Raw genomic sequence first — 21,812 nt, forward strand, 5'->3', positions numbered from 1 at the left:
AAATTAACACAACAGATTACGCATAAGGCGCTAAATCAAGAGCGTCATGAAAGCAGATGGAAGTTTTATTCATTTCTATGCCCCTGTCCCTAGTTTCTGGGTCACATTTGAAGGGTTGAGATGGAACTCAGTATAAAGCTAAATGTGAAAAGGTGGCAGGGTTTCAAGCATACTGGCATTTCAATAGCTCCCTTTATTCATTCAACAAATATTTGGATGCTTACTATGTGCAGGGCATATTCTAAGAGGCATAGAGGGCAGTGGATTTCAAACTTTAGTGAACTTCAGCATCGCTTGGAGGGCTTGGTAAAGCACAAAGTTCTGAATCATAGCTTCTTAATCAGGAGGTCTGGGTGGGCCCTGAGAATGTGCAATTCTAACAAGTTCGCAGGTAAAGCTGGTGCTGTTGGTCTGGGGACCACACTCTGGGAACCACTAGAATGAGGCACGGCAAGAGCCAAGTCCCTGACGTCACAAGACGCACAGTGTAGGGTGCTTATGCCATGGAGACCTACGGTGGAGATTTCGGTCGTCTGTGCAAGTCAGAAGTGGAGACGCGCAAGGGGCACAGAAGCCCCTTAAGCTGCTGTCTGTGCCTGCCACCCCCAGAGTCATCCACAAACTGTGAAGTCAGATGTGCCGCGCCCCTTCCCTCCTCGGGGCCGCCTGGAAAGGAGCGGGCGGGAGGAGGGAGCCCTGGCACATCACTCGGGCTTGGGCCGTGTGAGCAGCGGGCGCGCACTGTTAGGACCGGGGGGTCGGGGAATCAGTCCCGGACAGGCCTCTGCGGGAGGAGAGCAGAGGAAGGCACCTTCCCGCTACGCGACCCCGTCTGCGCTGGCGCTCGGTAGGCGGTCGGGGTGGTGGCGACGGCGGCGCGGGGCGGGGCGCCGCGACCCCCGTCCTTCCCGGGGCAGAGCCGCTCGCGTCGCCTCCGCCCCCTCGTCGCCGTAGTCCCCGCCCGGCTGGCTCGGCCTCGCGGCGTGGGGACCCGGCGGCGCCGCAGACCCGGCCGGCCCGCGAGCCATGGCCCAGCCCGGCGAGGAGGCGCTGTCCGGGCCCGAGACCGCGGTGCAGATCCGCGTCGCCATCCAGGAGGCCGAGGATGTAGAGGAGCTGGAGGACGAGGAGGAGGAGGGGGCTGAGGCGCGGGGCTCGGGGGACCCCTCTCGGTACCTCAGCCCAGGCTGGGGCAGCGCCAGCGAGGAGGAGCCGAGCCGCGGGCACAGGTAAGCGCGGCGGCAGGGCCCTGGCCCGGGTGGGAGCCTCCGACCCCGAGTCCCGGCCGAACCCGAGTTGGGGGAGCACAACTCCGCGGGCACAGCGGGTCGTCACCACCCTCCACCGCCGGCCCGGGACGCTGCTCTGGGCCGTCCCACGGAGTCAGAACTGGCTTTTGGCGGTTGTTGGTGACCGGGTCCGCAGCCTTTAACCCCACCAAGGCTCTCGGAACTGGCGGCGGGGATCTGAGAGGCCTGGACGTGGGCATGCTCTGGGACCCAGGGGGAAGTCCTTCCTGGACCATCCTCGCCATCTCCTCCCCAGAGGGAGACTCTCCTTCCCTGAGCTCACCCAAAGACCCTCCAAAAAGCCTAGCCCAGCCCAGCCTTCACTTCCGAAGCCGGCCCACCTCCCCATGAGAGTGGTCCCACCTAGCCTTCACTGCCGTCATTTCCCTGTCTGCTTATCAGTCCAAATGGGGTTGGGGGGCCGGCCAGGCACAGCTGACACTTGCTGCTGGGGGATCCGAGGAGGAGTGATTTCACCGTGTAGAGAGCTCATCTGCCCCATTTGGGATCAGTTCAGGGCTTGCTGCTTCCTCCTCCCCTGCTGGGGGATTCCCATTTTCATACCCCTTCTCCATCTGACTTCTAAGCTTGCATCATCATCTTGCTGCCTTGGCGTTGGATTCCTGGGTAATGGGTAGTCTAGCACAAGAAACCCCCTGTCTAACCTCGCCTCTGGGCCCTGAGCTTTATTATCAGCCAGAGAGAGACCTTACTCTTGTGTCCACTAACACCCAGGCCTTTCAGGACTGTGATTTTGTTCCTGCTGTTGAAAGGAGATGCAGTATGGAGCATTCATAGAAATAAGAGTAGGGCAGTGACAGAACTTGCAAATAATAGGAAATCCCAAGAGGCACCTAGTAAGAGTCCTCTTTGCACATGCTTTGAGCTGTCAGAGCTCTGCAGGATTATTCCCTGGCAGGCATATATTTACTTCATTGGTCGAACACTCAACTCAAGGGCATGACGATCCTGGGGCCAGAGCCATTCCCCTTCACTGCCTGACCCTTCCCTAATGGAAGAGGTGTAGATTTAAGGACCCAGAGTTTCAGGGCATTCAGATAGAGATATTCGAGCAGGAAAGTCCAGCCCAGTGGTTTAGTGCAGGAAAGCTGGGCCACAGCAGATGACATGAGAGATTAGTACATAATATCAGCACTTTACTGTAAAGTCTGATTCATTCATTCACTCAGCTGTGTGCTGAGTATTGAAAGTATAAAAATATTGAGTCACTGACATCTCACAATCTTGAGAAGGCAGCTGCTTAATCAAATCATTTCAGAGGTCATGTAAAATAGTCCAGAGTGGCTTATTCTGCTGAATTTATTTGCCTGTAACTGTGGCAAAGAGCTGTCCCCTATCCCGGGGACTACATTTTGAGATTGTACCATTAGCAGGGATTAAAGCCCTACTTATTTCTTGGGAACCCCTATGGAGATCTAGAAGAACACGATCCTTTCTTCGGGGGTGGGGTGGTTCTTACCCCAGAGCCACCCTTCTCTCCCAGCTCCAGGGGCTGGAGTCTCATGGAGCATTCAGTCTGAAGCCTTTCCTGCTGCCCACTGGCATAGAGTTGACCCCAGAAGGATCCCTGGGGTTCTTCAGGGTGGTGGAGCTGACAGAGCCCAGCGGGCAAACATCCAGAGCACAAGGAGAGTGCAGCCAAGAACAAGAATCACGCCGTCCCCTGCTTGAGCCAGCCTGGCACAGCAGTGGTCACCACCCTGTGTGGGACACTTCTGGGCTCCCAGAGCCTACAGGAGAAAGCCCAGGTTCCTAAACCCGCTGGTTGAGATGGGTATCCACCCACATCGTCCCTCAGCCCATTGCTTCCTTCCCTGCCTGTTTTACCAGTTCGTGCTCCCCCAGTGCTGACCCCCACTAGGTCCCTGAACACAGGGTGCTGTTTTGCATCCACATGTCTTTGTGCTCCCACCTCAGATCCCTCTGATTAATTTCTAGTCGCCTTAAAACTTCGCTGCCTCTTCCCCACCATCCTCAGTCCCTACCGCAAAGCCAAGTTTGTTTTCTCTTCTTCGTGTTGCTGTAGTACTCTGTACACACCACAATTGTAATTCTATAGTTTTGTCTCCCTCATAAGAATATGAGCTCCATGACTTCAGGGACCGCACTTACCTTGTTTTCATTGCATCCTCAGTGCCCAGCACAGCACCTGCCACGTAGTGGGTGTTCTATAAATATTTGTTGAATGAATGTGTGTCTCTATCATAGCACTCACTCCATCAAGTTGAAATATTTTTGTGTTTTTCCTCTTCTAGACAGTGAGATCTTTGAAGGCAGAGACCTTGTCTTAATCTTCTCCATATCTCCAATACCTAGCCCAATCTCTCTAGTCTTACCCCTATCTTGCTCACTAAAAAGATGTCTTTTCTTTTATTCTCACCTTTTTAACATAAAAAATCCCAGACATAAAATGGGAAAGAGTAGTAACCTGAGCATTTGTATACCTGCCATCTAGACTAAACAGTTGTTAGTATTTTGCCATATTTGATGGATATATAATGTGTGTGGTTTCCCCTGAACTATTTGGAAGTATGTTGTACACAAGACTTATACCCTAAGTACTTCATTTTGTAGCTCTTAATAATGACATTCTCCTATAAGGTCATAATACTACTACTGCAACTAAGAAAATTAACAATAATTCCCTAATATAATCCCTAAAATAATCTAATAGTCAAGTTCCACATTCATGTTTCCCCCAATTGTCCCACATTGTATTTTACAGCTGTTTCTTTTTCACCTCAAACCAGAACCCCAGATCGAGACAGTTGTCTATTATATCTCTTTAGAATCTTTTAATCTAGAGCATCCCCACTTTTTTCTTTAATGCTTTCCTATTTTAGATAAGAGCCCAGATGTCTTGTTGAATGTTTCACAGTTTGAACTGGTCTGGTTATGTTCTCATCGTCTAGCGTAACTTGCTCCTTTGTACCATGTGTTTCCCATAAACTCAAGTTAGCGCAGAAGGCTTGATTAGATTCAGTTAAACATTTTGGCAAGAACACTCTTTGGGCACTGCCATAAACTTATTGCATCACCTCAGGCAGCATCCACCATTAGTGATGCTAAATTTGACTTCTTGGTTTAGATGATCCCTCCATTGTGATTAACAAGTAACATCTGGTCTTCTTGTGAATATTCTTTCACCAACGACCTTTCACCTAATGGTGTCAGCATCCACTGATGATCTTTGCTTGAGTCAGTTCATCGGGGATTACATATTGGTGATTTTCTCATTTTATCATTCTTTGTACATTTATTAGCTGACATTCATATGTAAAATAGAGCTTTCCCTGATCATCTGGGATTGAACAAGAGTCCCTCGTAAAGAGGCAAACAGAAATGAGCACTTCTTTGCCTTTTCCCCCTCAGTTTATTTTTTTCCCCTCAGTTTATTTTTATTTTTATTTTCTTCCAGTTTTATTGAGATATAATTGACTACAGCACTATATAAGTGTAAGTTGTACAAGATAATGATAATCGTGAAACGATTATCGCAGTAAGTTTAGTGACCATCCATCATCTCATATAGACACAAAATTAAAGAAATAGAAAACAAATTTTTTTCCTTGTGATGAGAACTCTAAGGCTTTACTCTCTTAACATCTTTCATATAACATACAGCAGTATTAATTATATGTATCATGTTGCACATTATTTTCCTAGTACTTATTTATCTTATAACTGGAAGTTTGTACCTTTTGACCACCTTCATCCAATTCACCCTCCTCTCCCCCATCCTCCGCCTCTGGTAACCACAAATCTGATTTCTTTTTCTGACTTTGTTTGTTTGTTTTTGAAGTATAATTAACCTCCAACACTATGTTAGTTCCTGTTACACAACATAGTGATTCGATACTTCTATACACTTCAAAATGATCACCACGATAAGTCCAGTTACCATCTCTCACCATACAAAGATATTACATAATTATTGACTCTATTCCCCACACTGGACATTTCATACCCGTGACTCATTTATTTTGCAGCTGGGAGTTTGTGCCTCTTAATCTCCCTCACCCATTTGTCTCCTCCCTCTACTTCCCTGCAACCACCAGTTTGTTCTCTGTTTCTGTTTTATTATGTTTGTTCATTTATTTTTTAGATCCCACATATAAGTGAAATCATACAGTATATGTCATTCTCTGTCTGACTTATTTCATTTAGCATAATACCTTCTAGGTCCATTCATGTTGTCGCAAATGAGAAGATTTCATTCTTTTTTATGGCTGAGTAATATTCCATTGTGTATATATGTGTGTGTGTGTATGTATATATATATATACACATATATATACATATATATACACATATATATACATATATATATATATATATATACATACACACACACACAACACCACAGCTCCTTTATCCATTCATCCATCTGTTTATGGATACTTAGGTTGCTTCCGTATCTTGGCTGTTGTAAATTATGCTGTGGTGAACATAGGGGTGGATATATCTTTTCTAATTAATATTTTCATTTTCTTCAAATAAATACCCAGGAGAGAATTGCTAGATCATATGGTAGTTCTATTTTTAATTTTTAAGGAATCTCCATACAGTTTTCCATAGTGGCTGCACCAACTTACATTCCCATCAGTGGTGCATGAGGGTTCCCTTTACTCCACATCTTTGCCAACACTTGTTATGTGTTGTGTTTTTGACAATAGCCCTAATGACAGCTGTTAGGTAATATCTTACTGTGGTTTTGATTTGCATTTCCCTGATGATTAGTGATGTTGAGCCTCTTTTCATGTGCCTGTTGGCCATTTGGATGTCTTCTTTGCTTTCTGATACTAGATATTCTAGGCTTAATTTGTACTTTTGTCATGGAATCCCTCCATTCCCACAGGAATCCCTGGTTTTTCAAATGATAGGTGGAAGGTATTTAGAAACCAAGACCTGGAATTAAAAGTGCTAATTTCTATTGGGGCATCATTTCTTTCAGGCCCTTTCAATAGACAGAGCTAAGAAATATATTTTTAAAAAATAAGTTTATGTTGATAATTCCAATTCAAATTTAACATTTCAGGGGTTTTGCCTTATTTCTTTTATTTTTATACTGAAAATCTTGATTCCTAATAACATTAACACATTTACTTATTTGCTTTGTCTTACAGTGTGTAAAAACGATTTAAAACTATAATACTAAATATTAGTATGAATGATAAAACCACTGAGCACATCTGCTCTTCATTTAACAAACAAAAACATCTAGGTTTCTTTCTTTTCGTGATTTTACAGGGCCATTGCACAAGGCTATCTTTTCCCTGTTCTGGATGATGATAACGAAAGCTTTCATTTATTAATGCCATTTATGTGCCATATGTGGAACTAAGTACCTTGTGTACATTATCTCTGCTCCACACCACAAACCATTATGTAGACCTGGAGAGACATCCACTAGTTGTACTTTTCCTAGGCCCTAGGAAATATGCCAGAACAGCATGGCAGAAGACAGGATTAGAGAAGAAGGTCATGATCTCTGTAATAAATATGTAGGAAGCCATGGACCAACCAAACATAGCATATGGCCTCTGCTAGTAGCATCCAAAATGTAGTTGTTCCCGTGATACCTTTTGCAGAGTTGGTACATACCTATATATGTTTTCAACCTGTCCTCCTGAACCTCTATTTTTTGAATCTTCCCTCATGTTTTTATATTGCATTATCAATTTGGTTGCCTTTTTGAACCTTTTCAGATTCATTATCTTTTTCTAGAGACGAGTCAAAAGGAACTTCACACAATGGTACTGGACCCTAGTGTTTTTCATAAATGTTATTTTCTCCTTTGTGTTCACTATCCTCCATGTTGCTGTCCATCATCTTCCTGGCCTTGGTGACCCAACCAACATATATTAGACCATCGGCAAGGATAGATGATGAGTCCAAAACTTTTTCTGTACTGAAAGTCTTAGTGAGGAGCTCAGTACTCCACCATTTTAGTTTGGGTATTTTCCTTTGTAAGGTATCATCTGATTAACCATTCAATTAACAGCCAAAGTAGCTTGAAATTTTATGAGAAAAGCAGCCTTGGAGATCTTATCCTGCCCTTATTTCTCCAAATCATTTACAAATATAATAGATATTTCAACACTGGTCTGTGGAGCCCAATTAGCTGTTTTGAAATGTACCCCTTATTTCTATGCTTTGTTTCCATTTCTAGCAAGTTTACAGTCATAACAAAAGAACTCATCATCACTCCCAATTTATAATGCTTTATTTAAAGCAAAACAGTAACGCAAACGTAAAACTTTTTCACAGTCCTCTTGAAAGGCCACTAGCAACATATTCACCAGGAACCATACATTCTCTCTAAAAGAATTCTGATAGGTGTGATTTGCCCATACAGAAACAATTCACTTTATCTTGGTGATGCTTTTTAAATTCCTACTATGTGCAAGGCTCTGGGTAGAATGAAAGAAACCAATATGACTCCTACCCTCCCAGAACTTAGAGTTCAGGGCACTAATAAGATATGCACACAAGTAGCTCTCATACAAATAGAGGCAAGTATTAGGAGAAGATGAAATGATTTCCTTCCTGGGAGAGTTACGTTTGAGATGGGCCTTGATGTGTGACTAGGATTCGGACCTGAGAGAGAGGGGCAAGGCATTCAAGGAGATGGGAACAGCATGCACAAAGGCATAGAGTCCAGAAACCTTGTGATACGGGGAACTATAAGTCTTTTATTTGCTTGGAGCAAAGGATCTGCAAGGAAATAGAAATGCATTTGGAAGCTGGTTACAGCCAGATTCTAAGTGAATCTGAATAAAGAGCTAAGGATTTTGGATTTTATTTAACAGGAAATAGAAAACATTATTAGTATCAAAGCAGAGCAGTGGCATTTTATAGCTGTTCTTGAAAACGTGTAATAAGGCACAGAACGGAAGAGACTGTAGCCCAAAATACAACAGGAAGTGACAGGAGGTGGGAAGAAAGAACCCTAGAAAGGCTGTGGTTGGGAAATATGCAAAGGAGGCAAGAGTGAAAAGGGATGCTAATATCTGAGAGGTAATTTAAATTCTTCCTTTAGAACAATTGCCCAGCCTCTCTACCTGCCAATGAAAGGTAGTAGACAATATACCCTTTACTTCCCAGGGGAAAAAAGAAACAAGATTATTTCCTAAAGGAATTGAGTGAACTAAGTGGTGATCTAGGGCTGCTAAGGTAGAGCTGGTACCTGATATAGGGCTCCTACTTAATGGTTCCCTTCCAGTTCACTCTGAAGTGAAGCCTGCCAATTGGCATGCCCCACCCATGTATATAGCACCACCTAAGGAAGAAAAACAATAGGAGTGTACATATTCCTAGGGAGCCCTCACAAACCACCAAGAAAAAGCAACCCAGACTTCATTCTTCAGAATGAATAACTATGGAGCCATAGTTCCCTACTCCTTATGTGTGGGCTTCCTTCCAAGGTGTACCGTGTGGAAAGGGGGAAAAAGGAGTCACTTTACAGTGGAGTCGTGTGACAAACGCTGCCTCAGTCAGGTGATCAGGGTCAACATCCACAATTATCAGTCATTGGATAGTATGTGCCCTTTATATGATGTGATGAGAATGGAAATTTACATCAGTGGTCCTCTTCCCAAAAACTCATATCCCCGGTCTAATCATGAAAAAAATATCAGACAAATCCCAATTGAAGGACATTCTACAATATACCTGACCAGTACTCCTCAACACTGTCAAGGTCATCAAAAACAAGGAAAGTCTGAGAAAGTGTCATAGCCAAGAGAAAAGAGGAGCCTAAAGAGACACAATGAATAAATGTAACGTGGGATGGGATCCTGAAACAGAAAAAGGCTATCAGGTAAAAACTAAGGAAATTTGAATAAAGTATGGACTTTAGCTAATAATACTGTATTAATACTAGTTCATTAAGTGTCCCATACTAATGCAAGCTATTAATAATAGAAGAATTCTGGTGTGGGATATATGGGAACTCTATGCTATTTTCACAATTTTTCTGTCAATCTAAAACTATTATAAAATAAGTTTATTTTAAAAATAGTTTTAAAAAGAAAAAGATGACTTGTTTACCAGCCACGTGAAGAAAATCAGTGACATGAAAATTAAATGGAAAAACTGACCCCAGAGGATACAGAGGCAACACTGTTGGAAACAGAAGAGACTGTTAAAAATTATATATACTCCAGTTAGTACCCTGAGAGAATTTAAGATAGTGTATCCACAAAATAAGAACAGGATGCTCTTAAAAAGGAACAATCTGAAGACATAAAAGAATTTTTAAAGAGTAAATAATTACTGAAATTTTAAAAATTCACTGGAAAAGGTTGGAAGATAATGTCAAGGAAATCTCTTAGCATATAAATCAAAGACAAAGGCACAGACAGACAATGTGATAGAAAATAATAGGCACAGCGGATCAGTCCAAGTGGTCAGTCAGCTGACAGTATTTTAAGAAAAGAACTGTAATCTTAGCAGATGCCTTCTCCCTGCAGTGACCAATGTTTATATAGTAATAATAATGACCTACAACTGATTGACTTTCAGAGTTTAGTATCTTTCTATAGACAAAGCATGAAATAGTAGTTCCAGAATAGACTGTAAATATTATGAACCATGACAAAATGAAATAAAGGCACATCTGATAAAATTTGGGAAGTTGGAAATGTAAGGAGAGATGAAGGAAAAGGAGGGGTAATAATATGCACATCATATATTTTGAGGAATTGGGAAATATATTTTAATATTGGTGGAATAAGAAACAGAATTTTAAGTATATTATTTAAAAACACATAGAGAAGGCTAATAGAAAAACCAAAAATAATATAAAAATATAAAAGTTTAAAGAAGAGGCTTTTCAGTGACCCCAAATCCTTCTTTTGTATAATAGGACATCAACAAAGAATTTCAGAAATTGGCAAGTGATACGTAGAGCTATGAACTTATTTTATAGACCTATACGGCAACTCTCATAGGAATTAAATGGTTGAATAGAGGTTGCATCTAGGAAAGAGGAGTGGAGAGGGGGATTGTTGCTCTCTTTATAAGTTTTCTACTATTTTATTTCAGTTGGTTCTATGTATATGTATTACTTTAATTTTTAAGAATTATTTTTTGATGAGCTATTAATAGGGTCCGAGGGAGAAGTAATGAGAACAGTTGGAATGGAAAAGAGAGAACAGATGGGAGACACTGCAGAATAAAATCAGCACTTGATAACTGACTCAATGTGGGGGCAAAGAGAAGGCTGGAAAATGCATCTTAGGTTTTGAGTCTAAGCACATAGAAGAGAGTGTAGGGAAAGTCATCTGTGGGACAGTATGGGAGGGAAGGTAATGTGGTTATTATAGGATAGTTGTAATTGACAAAAAGCTGTCAATGTTCATATATAAAGAATATCAACTTCTTTAATGTTTGTGAAGGATACATGGTCTTTTGTGTTCAAAGGCTGTTACAAGAACCAGGAAACAGTGCAGCAGTCTCCCATATATAAAACAGGCTTTCCTGATCTTCCAAGATTCCCCTTGGGAGATGCACAGTTGCTGCTGACAGCACCCATGCAGAGGCAGGGATCCTCTGGGTGCAAGAAGCTCACCTCTGCACTCACACAGAGGTTTTCTATTACCTCCCAGCACTACCCACCTGTTCTGGAATTTCTGGTTATTTGCTCACCAGGTGCAAATACTGACACAGAGTCACCTCCCAACACATTATGGATTATTTACTGAGCAATTGTGTGAAAAGAAGATGAGCTTCCCAGGTAGAATGTCTCTTGGTAAACAGGCCCAGGCTTTGGTCCTACCTGAGGCTGAGTTCTGCAGAAGGTGACAGGTTGATTCTGGACATATTGATATTGAAGCAGTATCAGGCTATCCACGTGGAAACGTCCAGCAGGCAGTTAGGAACTGAGGACTGGACTCAGGAGTGAGAGCAGGATGGAGGGGTAGGAGGAGAGGCAGACTTGAATCAGATGAGCCAACCAGTGGCTGAAGTGTAGAGGTTGCCAGGGGTAAAGAACCAAGGAAAGATCCTTGGCAAATACCTACATTTCAAAGTGGGAGGAGGAAGAAGATCCTGAAAGGGCAGTCAGATGGGAAGAAAACCCAGAAAAGAACAACTCATATAAGCCCAGGGGGAGAATATCAAGAAGAAGGTGATCAACTGTGTCCCATCCTGCAGCCGGGGGCAAGAAAGCAAGATGGAGAAAAGGCGCCCAGATATAGCAAACGAATTCTTTGGTGGATGTCCAGACACAAAGAACAAGTCTGAGGAAGGTCTGGGCAAGTCTGATTGGATGAACTTGATTTTCTTAAGTCTGAGGTAGAATCATCTGCAGGGAGTAAAGTCTTCCCGTGGCTGACCTTGGGAAGAATGGGAGGATCTAGAATAGGCACTAGAGAAAGTGAGAAGTTGCATCATCTTCCTTCCATTATGTTTTATTTGTGTGTAAGTTTACTTTTAGTGATGGCATCAACTGCTCTGGTTTGGAAGTAGGACTTACTGGTCTGTGGGTCCCTTTAATGGTCTGGTCACCTGTGATATACTAGCCATTTGTAGTAAGTTAGGCCATTTTGCTTATACCTATGAGTCCACCCAAAACTCTTCACTGGTCGTTATCACACACCTCACCCCATCCCCTGCTATTTATTGTCATCCTTGTCAGCTGGGCCCAGAATTTCCTATGCATTCTTAGTTATTTTATCTGGTATATTCAACCTATCCGTTTTAACTACTATCTAGGGTATTCACTTTCTGTAATAAAGTGAAAATTTGTGCTTTCCATCTGGCATTTTCTTTTTCATTTCATTGATTTTCCCACTGACACTTTTCCTTTGGCGTGTTTTGAGCACCTCTTTTCTCAGTGTAGTGTTACTGTCCTAGTATTTGGCTGTAAGTAGTAGAAAACCCAACTAACAGTGAATTAAACAAATAGGATTTTATCTTTCTCATGTAATAATCATAATTCTGCAAATATGTAGTTATAGTAGTTGGTTCAGCAACTCAGTAATATCAGAACCAATAATGTCAATAAATTAGGCCAAGCTGATTCTCCTGACCTTTTCCTTATGGTAGTAAAATAGCTGCTACAGCTCCAACCATTACATCCACACTCAAAACAGATAAAAGGGGAAGGGGCAAGTCCAAGGCCAAGAGATTTTCACTTGTATGTTATTGGCCATAACATGACAAATGGCTACCACCTGTAAGAGAGACTGGGAAAGTGAGCATTTAGTTTTTATAACCTCCATAGTAAAGGAGGGCAAGTGAGAAAGAGTTTGCTATTAGATGCTGGGTGAGTCAGACTGGTGTCTGCCACAGCTACCCTTTAGGGACTTCTAAAATATTCAGCTTATCTACTGTTTAAGTTGCACTTGACCTGTTATATCTAGTGGGCTGCCTTAACATATTCCCTTAGTCTATCATCCCATTTTTAAAAAGCCTTTTTAAGAAACATACTTTTAAAGTTAGTCTCTTAGACTGTTTTTTTCCTTTAGTACATACACATTTGTCTTGTGACATCAGTAAGGTATTTTAAAAACCATTTCCAGACTCTCTACAGGCAAATAACTAAAACTCTTCATTTTTAAAATCTACAAGTGCCTGTATTTTATGCTAAATATAATTTCTGAATTTGAAAAATTGTGAGATAGATTTAGTTTTTTTTTCTCCTGCCAGAATATTCGATTTTTTTTCTCATTTTAACTCTTATACAATTGCTTTTTTTTTAAGGTTGTGAGCCAGTGAACATTTTGCTGGAGTTGAAGAATGTAAATGTATGTGCCTTTTCCGGCTTTAAACTGTCACATTCATAGGTTCTTTTACTTTATGAGCCCTTTTTTTTAAATTGGTTATTTATATGAACTCTCTGAGCCCTTTTGGGAGCCTGGCAAGTTCTCCCAACAGAGTGGAAGTACCTTGGATGCTTTAGGAAGACTAGGATGCTTTAGGGGGATTAGGTTTGTGCATCTGTCCCAAGAGATGCTCTTTCTGCTTGGAACATGTTGATGGAGGCTCTGGGTCTGATAGTCAATGTTATTAGACATCAAACTGCCACAAAGGAAAGTAGTTCTTTTTCTTTTCTCTGGAAGTAATTTTTAACCAATACTTTTTATTGAATAATAAATATAGTATTTATATAATACATAATTTGGTAATTAAATATACAAAAGGGAACTCACCTGTGATAACTTCTAATAATGGTGTCAACTATGATGTGGATAATCACAAATTCCTTAAATATTTATGGTTTTGAAGATATTTATAATCTCTTCATGAAAGATTGGCCTTCCTAAAGAAGCTTTGCCCAGGATTTCTTTGCCTTGTTCTCATGTCCTAGTATTCTCGGAGAGAGGGAGAGGAAGTATGTCCAGGTGGAGCTGCTGGGGGGCAGGGGGGTTCATTTAGAAGGGCCCCAGTGAATGAGATTGTTTCCAGATTTCCGGCAGTGTCCCAACAAAATGTGGAAGGTGTCATGTGTGCTGACTTTGGAGACAGAAAACTTGAGTTTGAAACCTATATCTGCCCCTTATGACTGAACAAATGAGTGTGTCTATCACTTACTGAGCCCTGAGGGTATGTCAGGTACTCTTCTAGATATTTCCATGAATTAATTAATCTTCACACAAGTCTATCAAGAAAGTGACTATCATGAGTCCCAATTGATAGCTAATGGAACTGAAGTATGGCAGTGAACTTCCTTGCCTAAGGTGACTCAGCTAATAAATGGTGGTGTCAGGATTCAAACCCAGGCAGCCTAACTCTAGAACCAGGACTCTTAGTTACTCTGCTAAACTATCTTCTACAAATCGGGATTTGTGGGGAGGGGAGAATAGGAGTATGTGTGAAAAGCATCTTGTCAATGGCAGAGCAACATAAATGTTAATAGAGGGTGTTGTTTTTCTTTTTCAATGATCTTCTGTTCTTGTTAAAAATGAAAGCTTGACCCATTGACAGATGAATGGATAAAGAAGAAGTGATACATATATACAATGGAATATTACTCAGCCATAAAAAGGAACGAAATTGGGTCATTTGTAGAGACGCGGATAGATCTAGAGACTGCCATACAGAGTGAAGTAAGTCAGAAAGAGAAAAACAAATATCGTATATTAATGCATATATGTGGAGCCTAGAAAAATGGTACAGATGAACCAGTTTGCAGGGCAGAAATAGAGACACAGATGAAGAGAACAAACATATGGACACCAAGGGGGGAAAGTGGCAGTGGGGGCGGTGGTGGTGTGATGAATTGGGAGATTGGGATTGACATGTATACACTGATGTGTATAAAATGGATGACTAATAAGAACCTGCTGTATAAAAAAATAAATTAAATTAAATTTTAAAAAAATGAAAGCTTGATTTCTTAGCTAGTTGGGGGCAAAAATCTCTCCCCTTGTGGCCATGTGATTCTCACTTCTGAGGAGCCCAGTTCAGATGTGACCCATTACAGTTTCCTAGGGCTGCTGTAACAAAGTGCCATAAACTGAGCGGCTTAGAACAACAGAAATTTATTGCTTCACAGTCCTGGAGGCTGGAAGTCCAAGATCAGGATGTCAGCAGGGGCTTGCTCCCTCTTGAGGTGCTAGGGAAGGGTCTGTTCCAGGCCTGTCCCCTAACTTCTGATGGTTTGCAGGCTGGCAATCTTAGACATTCCTTGACCTCTGCCGCATCACCCCGACCTCTGCCTTCATCTTCACGTGGTGTTCTCCCTGTGTGCGCGTGGATTAGGGCCCACCCTACTCTGGGGTGACTTCATCTTTAACTAATGACATTTGCAAGACCTTTTTTCCAAATACCATCACACTCTGACATATGGGGGGGGGGCGGGACTTAAACATACGAAACTTGGGGGCTACGGTTCAACCCCTAACACCTCGTGTCCCCTTCTGGTCTCAGTGGCACCACGACAAGTGGGGGCGAGAACGAGCGTGAGGACCTGGAGCAGGAGTGGCAGCCCCCGGACGAGGAGTTAATCAAGAAACTGGTGGATCAGATCGAATTCTACTTTTCTGATGAAAACCTGGAGAAGGACGCCTTCCTGCTGAAGCACGTGAGGAGGAACAAGCTGGGGTATGTGAGTGTCAAGCTACTCACATCCTTCAAAAAGGTGAGGCTTCATTCTCAGAAGCCGCTTTGAGGATTTCAGAGGCACTTTGGGTTGTGGTTCTCAATATTTTTTACCCCCTTGAAAGCTGATGACTAACAACTTTTTATTTCCTCCTAACCCTGAAAAAGGGAAAAATGATCAAGAGAAGGGATTTAGGATCATTATTAAGAATATCCTCCCACTCTATTAAAAGAGTCCTGGGTGTTGGGACAAGTCTCAGCTGGTGGCAGTTATGAAATGACATTACTTGTTCTTAGCAAAGTTCAGGCACTCTTGCCGGGCAAGTGGGTGGCCAGGAGGATGCTGTGCCAGGACAGGGGGCTCAGTGACCTGGAGAGACACCGACCAGGCCTAGAATTATCTGAAATCTAAGCTTTTCATTTGCCGAGTTGAATAAGAGGAGGAAGGAGCTCTGGGCGATGAGCCTCCTCCAAGACACCAGCCGCCTTTGCTGTGTAATGCCAACATCCTCATCTATGGGATGGAGATGTAGGATATCTACTGCATGTCTCTGCTGTATAGATCCAGCAACCGGGTTGTGAATTCCCTGCTTCTTGAAGAGTTAACAGGCCGGTTGGAGTAAGAACTCTGTGTCTCCCTTGGGGAAAGTGTATTTACTAGAATGGAAAAGCCCACGTGGCCTGTTGCATAACGGGATGTGTAACGAGTGGGTCCCAGCCAAGTTGCCTGTGTGCTTTGTCAGAGAGCGCTGGAGGAGAGCTTTCCTCCCGGAGCTCTTCTCTGCCTCGCCCGCTGGAATACTCTGCCCTCTTCTCTTGATTTCTTTCCTTTATTCGTTCATCAAACATATTTGCTCTGTATGCTGAGTGCTGTGTTAGGCACAGGATATACAAAATGAACATGGCATTCCCCCCTGCCCTGGCACAGTCCAATAAGGGACACAGACCAGTGAAGGATCACAATATGACCATCAAAAGTACTGCAACAGAAAGAACAAAGTACTGCTTGGAGCTAATTGATCAGAACAACTAACCCTGCCTGGAGAATTGAGAAGTCTTCCCAGAAGCAGTGACATTGAAATAGGATCTTGAAGGATGAGTAGGAGTTTTCAAGGTACAGGAGAAGGGAAAGGGCATTTCGTGTTGTAGAGGAAAAACCTACTCTTCTTCCTCACAATACTTCTGCCACCAGATGTGGGGGAGGTTTTTGCCCATACCAAGCAATTCTGCGACACCCAGCTGGGTGTCCTACAGTTTAAACCAATTCTGAAACAGTCTACGTGGGGATAGCATCAGGTCCCTACAGGTTAAGGGTTCTGCACCACACTTCAGATGCCAATCACAAGTAGTACGTCCCCAGGGATCCACAACTTCTGTCTGACTTGGCTACAAATCAGAGGTTCCCATGACCTCCGCCCCCTTGGATTCGATTATTTGCTACAGCTGTTCACAGAACTCAGGAAAAGACTTAATTAGATTTACCAGTTGATTAAAGGATATGATAAAGGATACAGAGGAACCACCCGATGCAGAGATGCATAGGGCAAGGTCTGGGAGGGTCCCAAGTGCGGGAGCGTCTGTCCCCATGAGGTTGGGGTGTGACACCTTCCTTAGGATGTGTTCACCAACCTAGAAGCTCTTCGAACCCTGTACTTTAGGGATTTTTATGGCGTCTTTGTCATATAGAATGATCAATTATTATATTATAATAATAATATGGATATTATTATATCCATTTCCTGCCCCTCTCCCCTTTCTGGAGAATGTCAGGGCTAAAGGTTCCAAGCTTCACATCATGGCTGGTCCCATCCAGGAGCCCAGCCAGAGTCGCCTCATTAGAGCAAAAGATGCTCCTTGTGCTCTTATCGCTCAGGAACTTACCGAGGTTTCAGGAACTCAGTGCCAGTAACAGGGATGAAGACCAAATATATATATTTCTTCGTATAAATCACAGTACCACACATGTCCAGAGAACAGTGAGCAAGCCCTCACATGAAAGTGCTGGTGGGGGAACCCAAAATGGAGCAGCCAGTGGAATCATCCTGTACATTCCTTTATTCCTCCCCAGGGACCCTACGAGTGAGCCTAATTTTCTTTCCTTTTTAAGTTGCCACTTACTGGATCTATTTAGGAGAGTTCTCTGTTGAAAACTGGCTGCAGAGTAGACACAGACTCCCCAACACCTCCAAAATGACAGCAAAGACCCTTTTCATTCTAAAGCGTTTCCTGCTAATCATAATAGGAAACACATATGACCAGGGCCACCACAAAGTTTTGGAAAATCTTACCAAGTTCTAGTAATTGCACAAAGATGGCAGCTCTCTGGTTCCTCTTCCTAGGGGGGTGCCTGGACACTCCTTCCCCAGGCTCACAGACCCAGGCCTGGGATGCTCAGACCTAACGGAGATTCCCAGTGGCCCTGACTCCTGGCTCTGGGCAGGGGGTACTGGGTCCCGCTTCTCTCTGGATTGGCCATGGCCTTCCAGCAGCTTCTCCGGCCCTCTGAGCAAGGCCACCCTGGCCTTCCCCCGGCACTCCTTGCCCAGTCTTCCCCTCCTCTCCTGAGTGCTCCCTCCCTGACTGGCAATGGAGAAGACCCTCTCCCCCCATGTTTCACCCCCACAGAGCCATTGTCCTGTGGTCATCTTCTTCACCCTTTCTGGATCCCTCATTGACCCTGTCCACCTGCAGTCCAACTCTTTGCCTGGACCTGCTTCTCTCTGCCCTTGGCTCATGCCACGGTAATCAACCCATTGATTCTGTGTGTAGGTGACTTGTGATTCCCATACCCTAAGCCCCAGTCTGGGCTGTTTCACCCAGAGGCCACAGGCTAGAGTGGAGAGTGCCCTCTCTCCAGGAGCCTGCTGGTACTACTCAGAGCTCTGCCAGGGCTCCCCCCACCCGGCCCTGTTTGGGAGCCCTCCCTTCTGAGTTCCGGGAAGTTCCTGTTTGTGTCAGGGTGCCTCTGCAGAGCAGCTGCGCTGGCTCCGCTCCGGGTGATCTTGCCATTGCTGGCTCAGGTTACCCACCCACCTGCACCATTTCTTCGGGATGACTCATTCTCCATGGCATTCCCTTCACCAGAAGTGGGCCTCTCGAAAATTACTGTTTTACAGTATAAATATAGCTTCCATGCGCTGCAACATTGATACGCACAATTTCCACCAAAGGAGGAGGAGTGAGGGACCGTTTCCTTATTCTCCTTGACACCCAAGTTGCATTTAATTCCAAGTTGAAACAGCCCACATCATCTTCAGGAGATATTGAAAGATCTTTTGGCACCTTCTGTGTCGTGAATGCAGAAATGTGGAAGCACCACTTCAGAGAAGGATTTGAATGTTAAAATCTCCAGATCCTGTCAAAATGGTAGCATGTCATATTTGAAATAATGATAGCACATAATATTTGTTGAGTACTCACTGTGAGCTGGACACTGTCCTAAGTTTTATATATGTAAAATGTGTGTCTGGGGGTAGATATGTATATATTTCTTTATTCATTTAATCCTCATGATAGTTCTATGAGGTAGACACTATTAATGTCTTCATTATACAGATGAGGAAGTTGAGGTACTGAGGGACTGAATAACTCTTCAGGTCTTAATGTCAGTTAGAGGTGGCCCCTGGATTTGTGTTTCCAACAGCCTTGTTCCAGAACCTGCGGGTTTAACCTCTAAACCTGCACAGAATAGAATACTTCCATACCTCGGAAAGATCTGTTGGACAGCCCTGTTCTAAACCGTGCTGCCTTGTTTGTAACTGTAGAAAGTGTATTCGTTCACTCACTAGGTTTTTGAGTGCCTGCACACACCAGGTATAATTCTAGATACTGATGTTCCAGGGGTAAGGAAAGGAGGGAGGGAGATTATAGAGGACACCAGGAGGACACGGACAGTAGGTACTGTTTCTGATTTGCTCTGTGTTCTTCAGGTGAAACACCTTACACGGGACTGGAGAACCACAGCACATGCCTTGAAGTACTCAGTGACCCTCGAGTTGAATGAGGACCACCGGAAGGTGAGGAGGACCACCCCTGTCCCACTCTTCCCCAACGAGAACCTCCCCAGCAAGATGCTCCTGGTCTATGACCTCTACCTGTCCCCCAAGCTGTGGGCCCTGGCCACCCCCCAGAAGAATGGAAGGGTGCAGGAGAAGGTGATGGAACACCTGCTCAAGCTCTTCGGGACCTTTGGAGTCATCTCGTCAGTGCGAATCCTCAAACCCGGGAGAGAGCTGCCCCCCGATATCCGGAGGATCAGCAACCGGTACAGCCAGGTGGGGACCCAAGAGTGCGCCATTGTGGAGTTCGAGGAGGTGGAAGCAGCCACCAAAGCCCATGAGTTCATGATCACAGAATCTCAGGGCCGGGAGAGCATGAAAGCTGTCCTGATTGGTATGAAGCCACCCAAAAAGAAACCATCCAAAGAGAAGAACCAGGACGAAGAACCCACTTCGAGCATCCACCTGAACAAGTCCCTAAACAGGAGAGTTGAGGAGCTTCAGTACGTGGGGGATGAGTCTTCCACCAACAGCTCCTCCGACCCCGAGAGCAATCCCACGTCCCCTATGGCTGGCCGGCGACCTGCAGTCACCAACAAGCTCAGCCCTTCTGGCCACCAGAATCTCTTTCTGAGCCCGAATGCCTCCCCGTGCTCAAGTCCTTGGAGCAGCCCCTTGGCTCAACGAAAAGGCGTTTCCAGAAAATCCCCACTGGCCGAAGAAGGTAGGCCGAACTCCAGCGCCAGTCCTGAGAGCTTTCGCAAGTGCACGGATTATTCCTCGGACAGCAGCGTCACTCCCTCTGGCAGCCCCTGGGTTCGGAGGCGCCGCCAGGCTGAGATGGGGACGCAGGAGAAGAGCCCCAGAGCGAGTCCCCTGCTCTCTCGGAAGATGCAGACTGCAGATGGGCTGCCTGTGGGGGTGCTGAGGTTGCCCAGAGGCCCTGACAACACCAGAGGATTCCACAGTGGACACGAGAGGAGCAGGGCCTGTGTATAAATACCTTCTATTTTTAATACCAGCTCCATTGAAAACCTCCTGTGTTTTCAAGGTTCTGACAAATAACCTGGCATGACATAGAGTGAAATTAAGTCCCTTTGAAAGATTTTGTATACGTGTAGACCTCTTAATTTATATGTTTGTAATATATATGAATTGCCTGGTATGCTCTGGTTTTAAGACCCTCTTCTAGTTCAGAGCACCCATTCCTCCCAGCATGACCATTATTTTGATGATGCCCAACGTGTGTGAATGGCTCTGCAGGGCTGTGGGACAGAGGCTGCCCAGAGAGGGCCTGGCAGTGGGTCTCTTCTTCGTGGCAGGGTTCTTCTCTCCAGTGACTGAGCCATCCTCAGTTGGCCATGCAAGGGCTTCTTGAAAGCCCAGAGGAGTTCTGTTCTACAACAGCAACTAGTTAAGCCAGTAGCATGGTGTTTTATACGACCAAATGTATGCTTCCTGTCAAGTGAATAAATAATAAAACACCTAACTGGGAGTGCTGGCTCTGAACCCATAGACTGTGCCTGACAAAATCTGTGTGCATCTGACAAGGCTGCGGGTGGTGTCATGAGGCACTGAGGAGCTTAACAGGGACACATTTCTTGAGTGTGCCCCAGGGCTCTCCTTGGGGCTCCCGGCAGCCTGAGAGGTCAGCAGAGTTTGTGCAGATGTTAGAGCACCACAGTCTTTCATCACAATGAATCGTACCAAACAAAGGCAGCTTAGTATAGACCAAGTTCTCTAGACGTGGTCCCCGGGCCAGCAGCATTGACACCATCTGGGAACTTGTTAGGAATGCAAATTCTCAGGCCCTACATCAGCTGACTGAGTCAAAAACTCTGGGAGAAGGGCCTGGAATCTGGATTTTAAGCAAGCCCTCCAGGTGATTCTGATGCACTCTAGAATCTGAGAGCCACTGGTATGGACAATGGTTGTGGGACTTGAGGTCAGACAGTTTGACTCCCATATCCCCAGCTTACTAGTTCTGTGACCTTAAGAGAGTTACCCGCCCCCCTCGGCCTCGTCGTATCCCTGTGAAGTGCTTTGCCTTGATGTCAGTGTCTGAGATGCAGCTGGCCCTGCATCAGTGTTAGCTCCTTTTCAGTGGAAGCTGCCTGGGTGGAGCAGAAAGGGTACTGGCCTAGATTCCAGGGTTGGCTTATCCACTTGAACCTTGGGGGATTTTAGGCAAGTCACGTTTAATGGGATTCGTTAATAACTATTGAACAGTGATTGGCTGCCAGGGACTATGCTAAGAGTTTTCCATGCATTATCTCGTTTAATCCTCCCAACCACCACACAAGAAAGGTTCCCATGTTATTTCTGTTTCACACTGGAAGAATCAGAAGCTTTGTGTGGGTAACTAAGTTGTCCAAGGTTTACGAGCTAGATGACTGGTGGAGCTTGAACCTAGCAGTCTGGCTCTGGATCCCACACTCTGAACACCAGATGGGTC

General features: G+C 44.4%; 1 protein-coding gene across 1 annotated transcript; it reads left to right on the forward strand.

Moving 5' to 3' along the window:
- Positions 1-530: 530 nt before the first annotated feature.
- LARP6 (La ribonucleoprotein 6, translational regulator) lies at positions 531-20,852 on the forward strand. Its single transcript, XM_036844980.1, has 3 exons — positions 531-1,229; positions 15,189-15,399; positions 19,289-20,852. Exons 1-3 carry the CDS (start codon positions 1,027-1,029, stop codon positions 20,354-20,356), a joined length of 1,482 nt encoding a protein of 493 aa, XP_036700875.1. The 5' UTR covers positions 531-1,026; the 3' UTR covers positions 20,357-20,852.
- Positions 20,853-21,812: the final 960 nt, after the last annotated feature.

This window comes from Balaenoptera musculus, chromosome 2 (genome assembly GCF_009873245.2).
Source record: "Balaenoptera musculus isolate JJ_BM4_2016_0621 chromosome 2, mBalMus1.pri.v3, whole genome shotgun sequence".
In the NCBI taxonomy this organism is placed as follows: Eukaryota; Metazoa; Chordata; class Mammalia; order Artiodactyla; family Balaenopteridae; genus Balaenoptera; species Balaenoptera musculus.

What these genes read in the sequence shown, in the direction of transcription:
- LARP6 (XM_036844980.1), top strand. Translation starts at nt 1,027, where the DNA reads ATGGCCCAGCCCGGCGAGGAGGCGCTGTCCGGGCCCGAGACCGCGGTG. An exon ending in GAGCCGAGCCGCGGGCACAG is followed by an intron (nt 1,230 to 15,188) that starts GTAAGCGCGGCG and finishes TTCTGGTCTCAG; the next exon opens with TGGCACCACGACAAGTGGGG. An exon ending in TACTCACATCCTTCAAAAAG is followed by an intron (nt 15,400 to 19,288) that starts GTGAGGCTTCAT and finishes TGTGTTCTTCAG; the next exon opens with GTGAAACACCTTACACGGGA.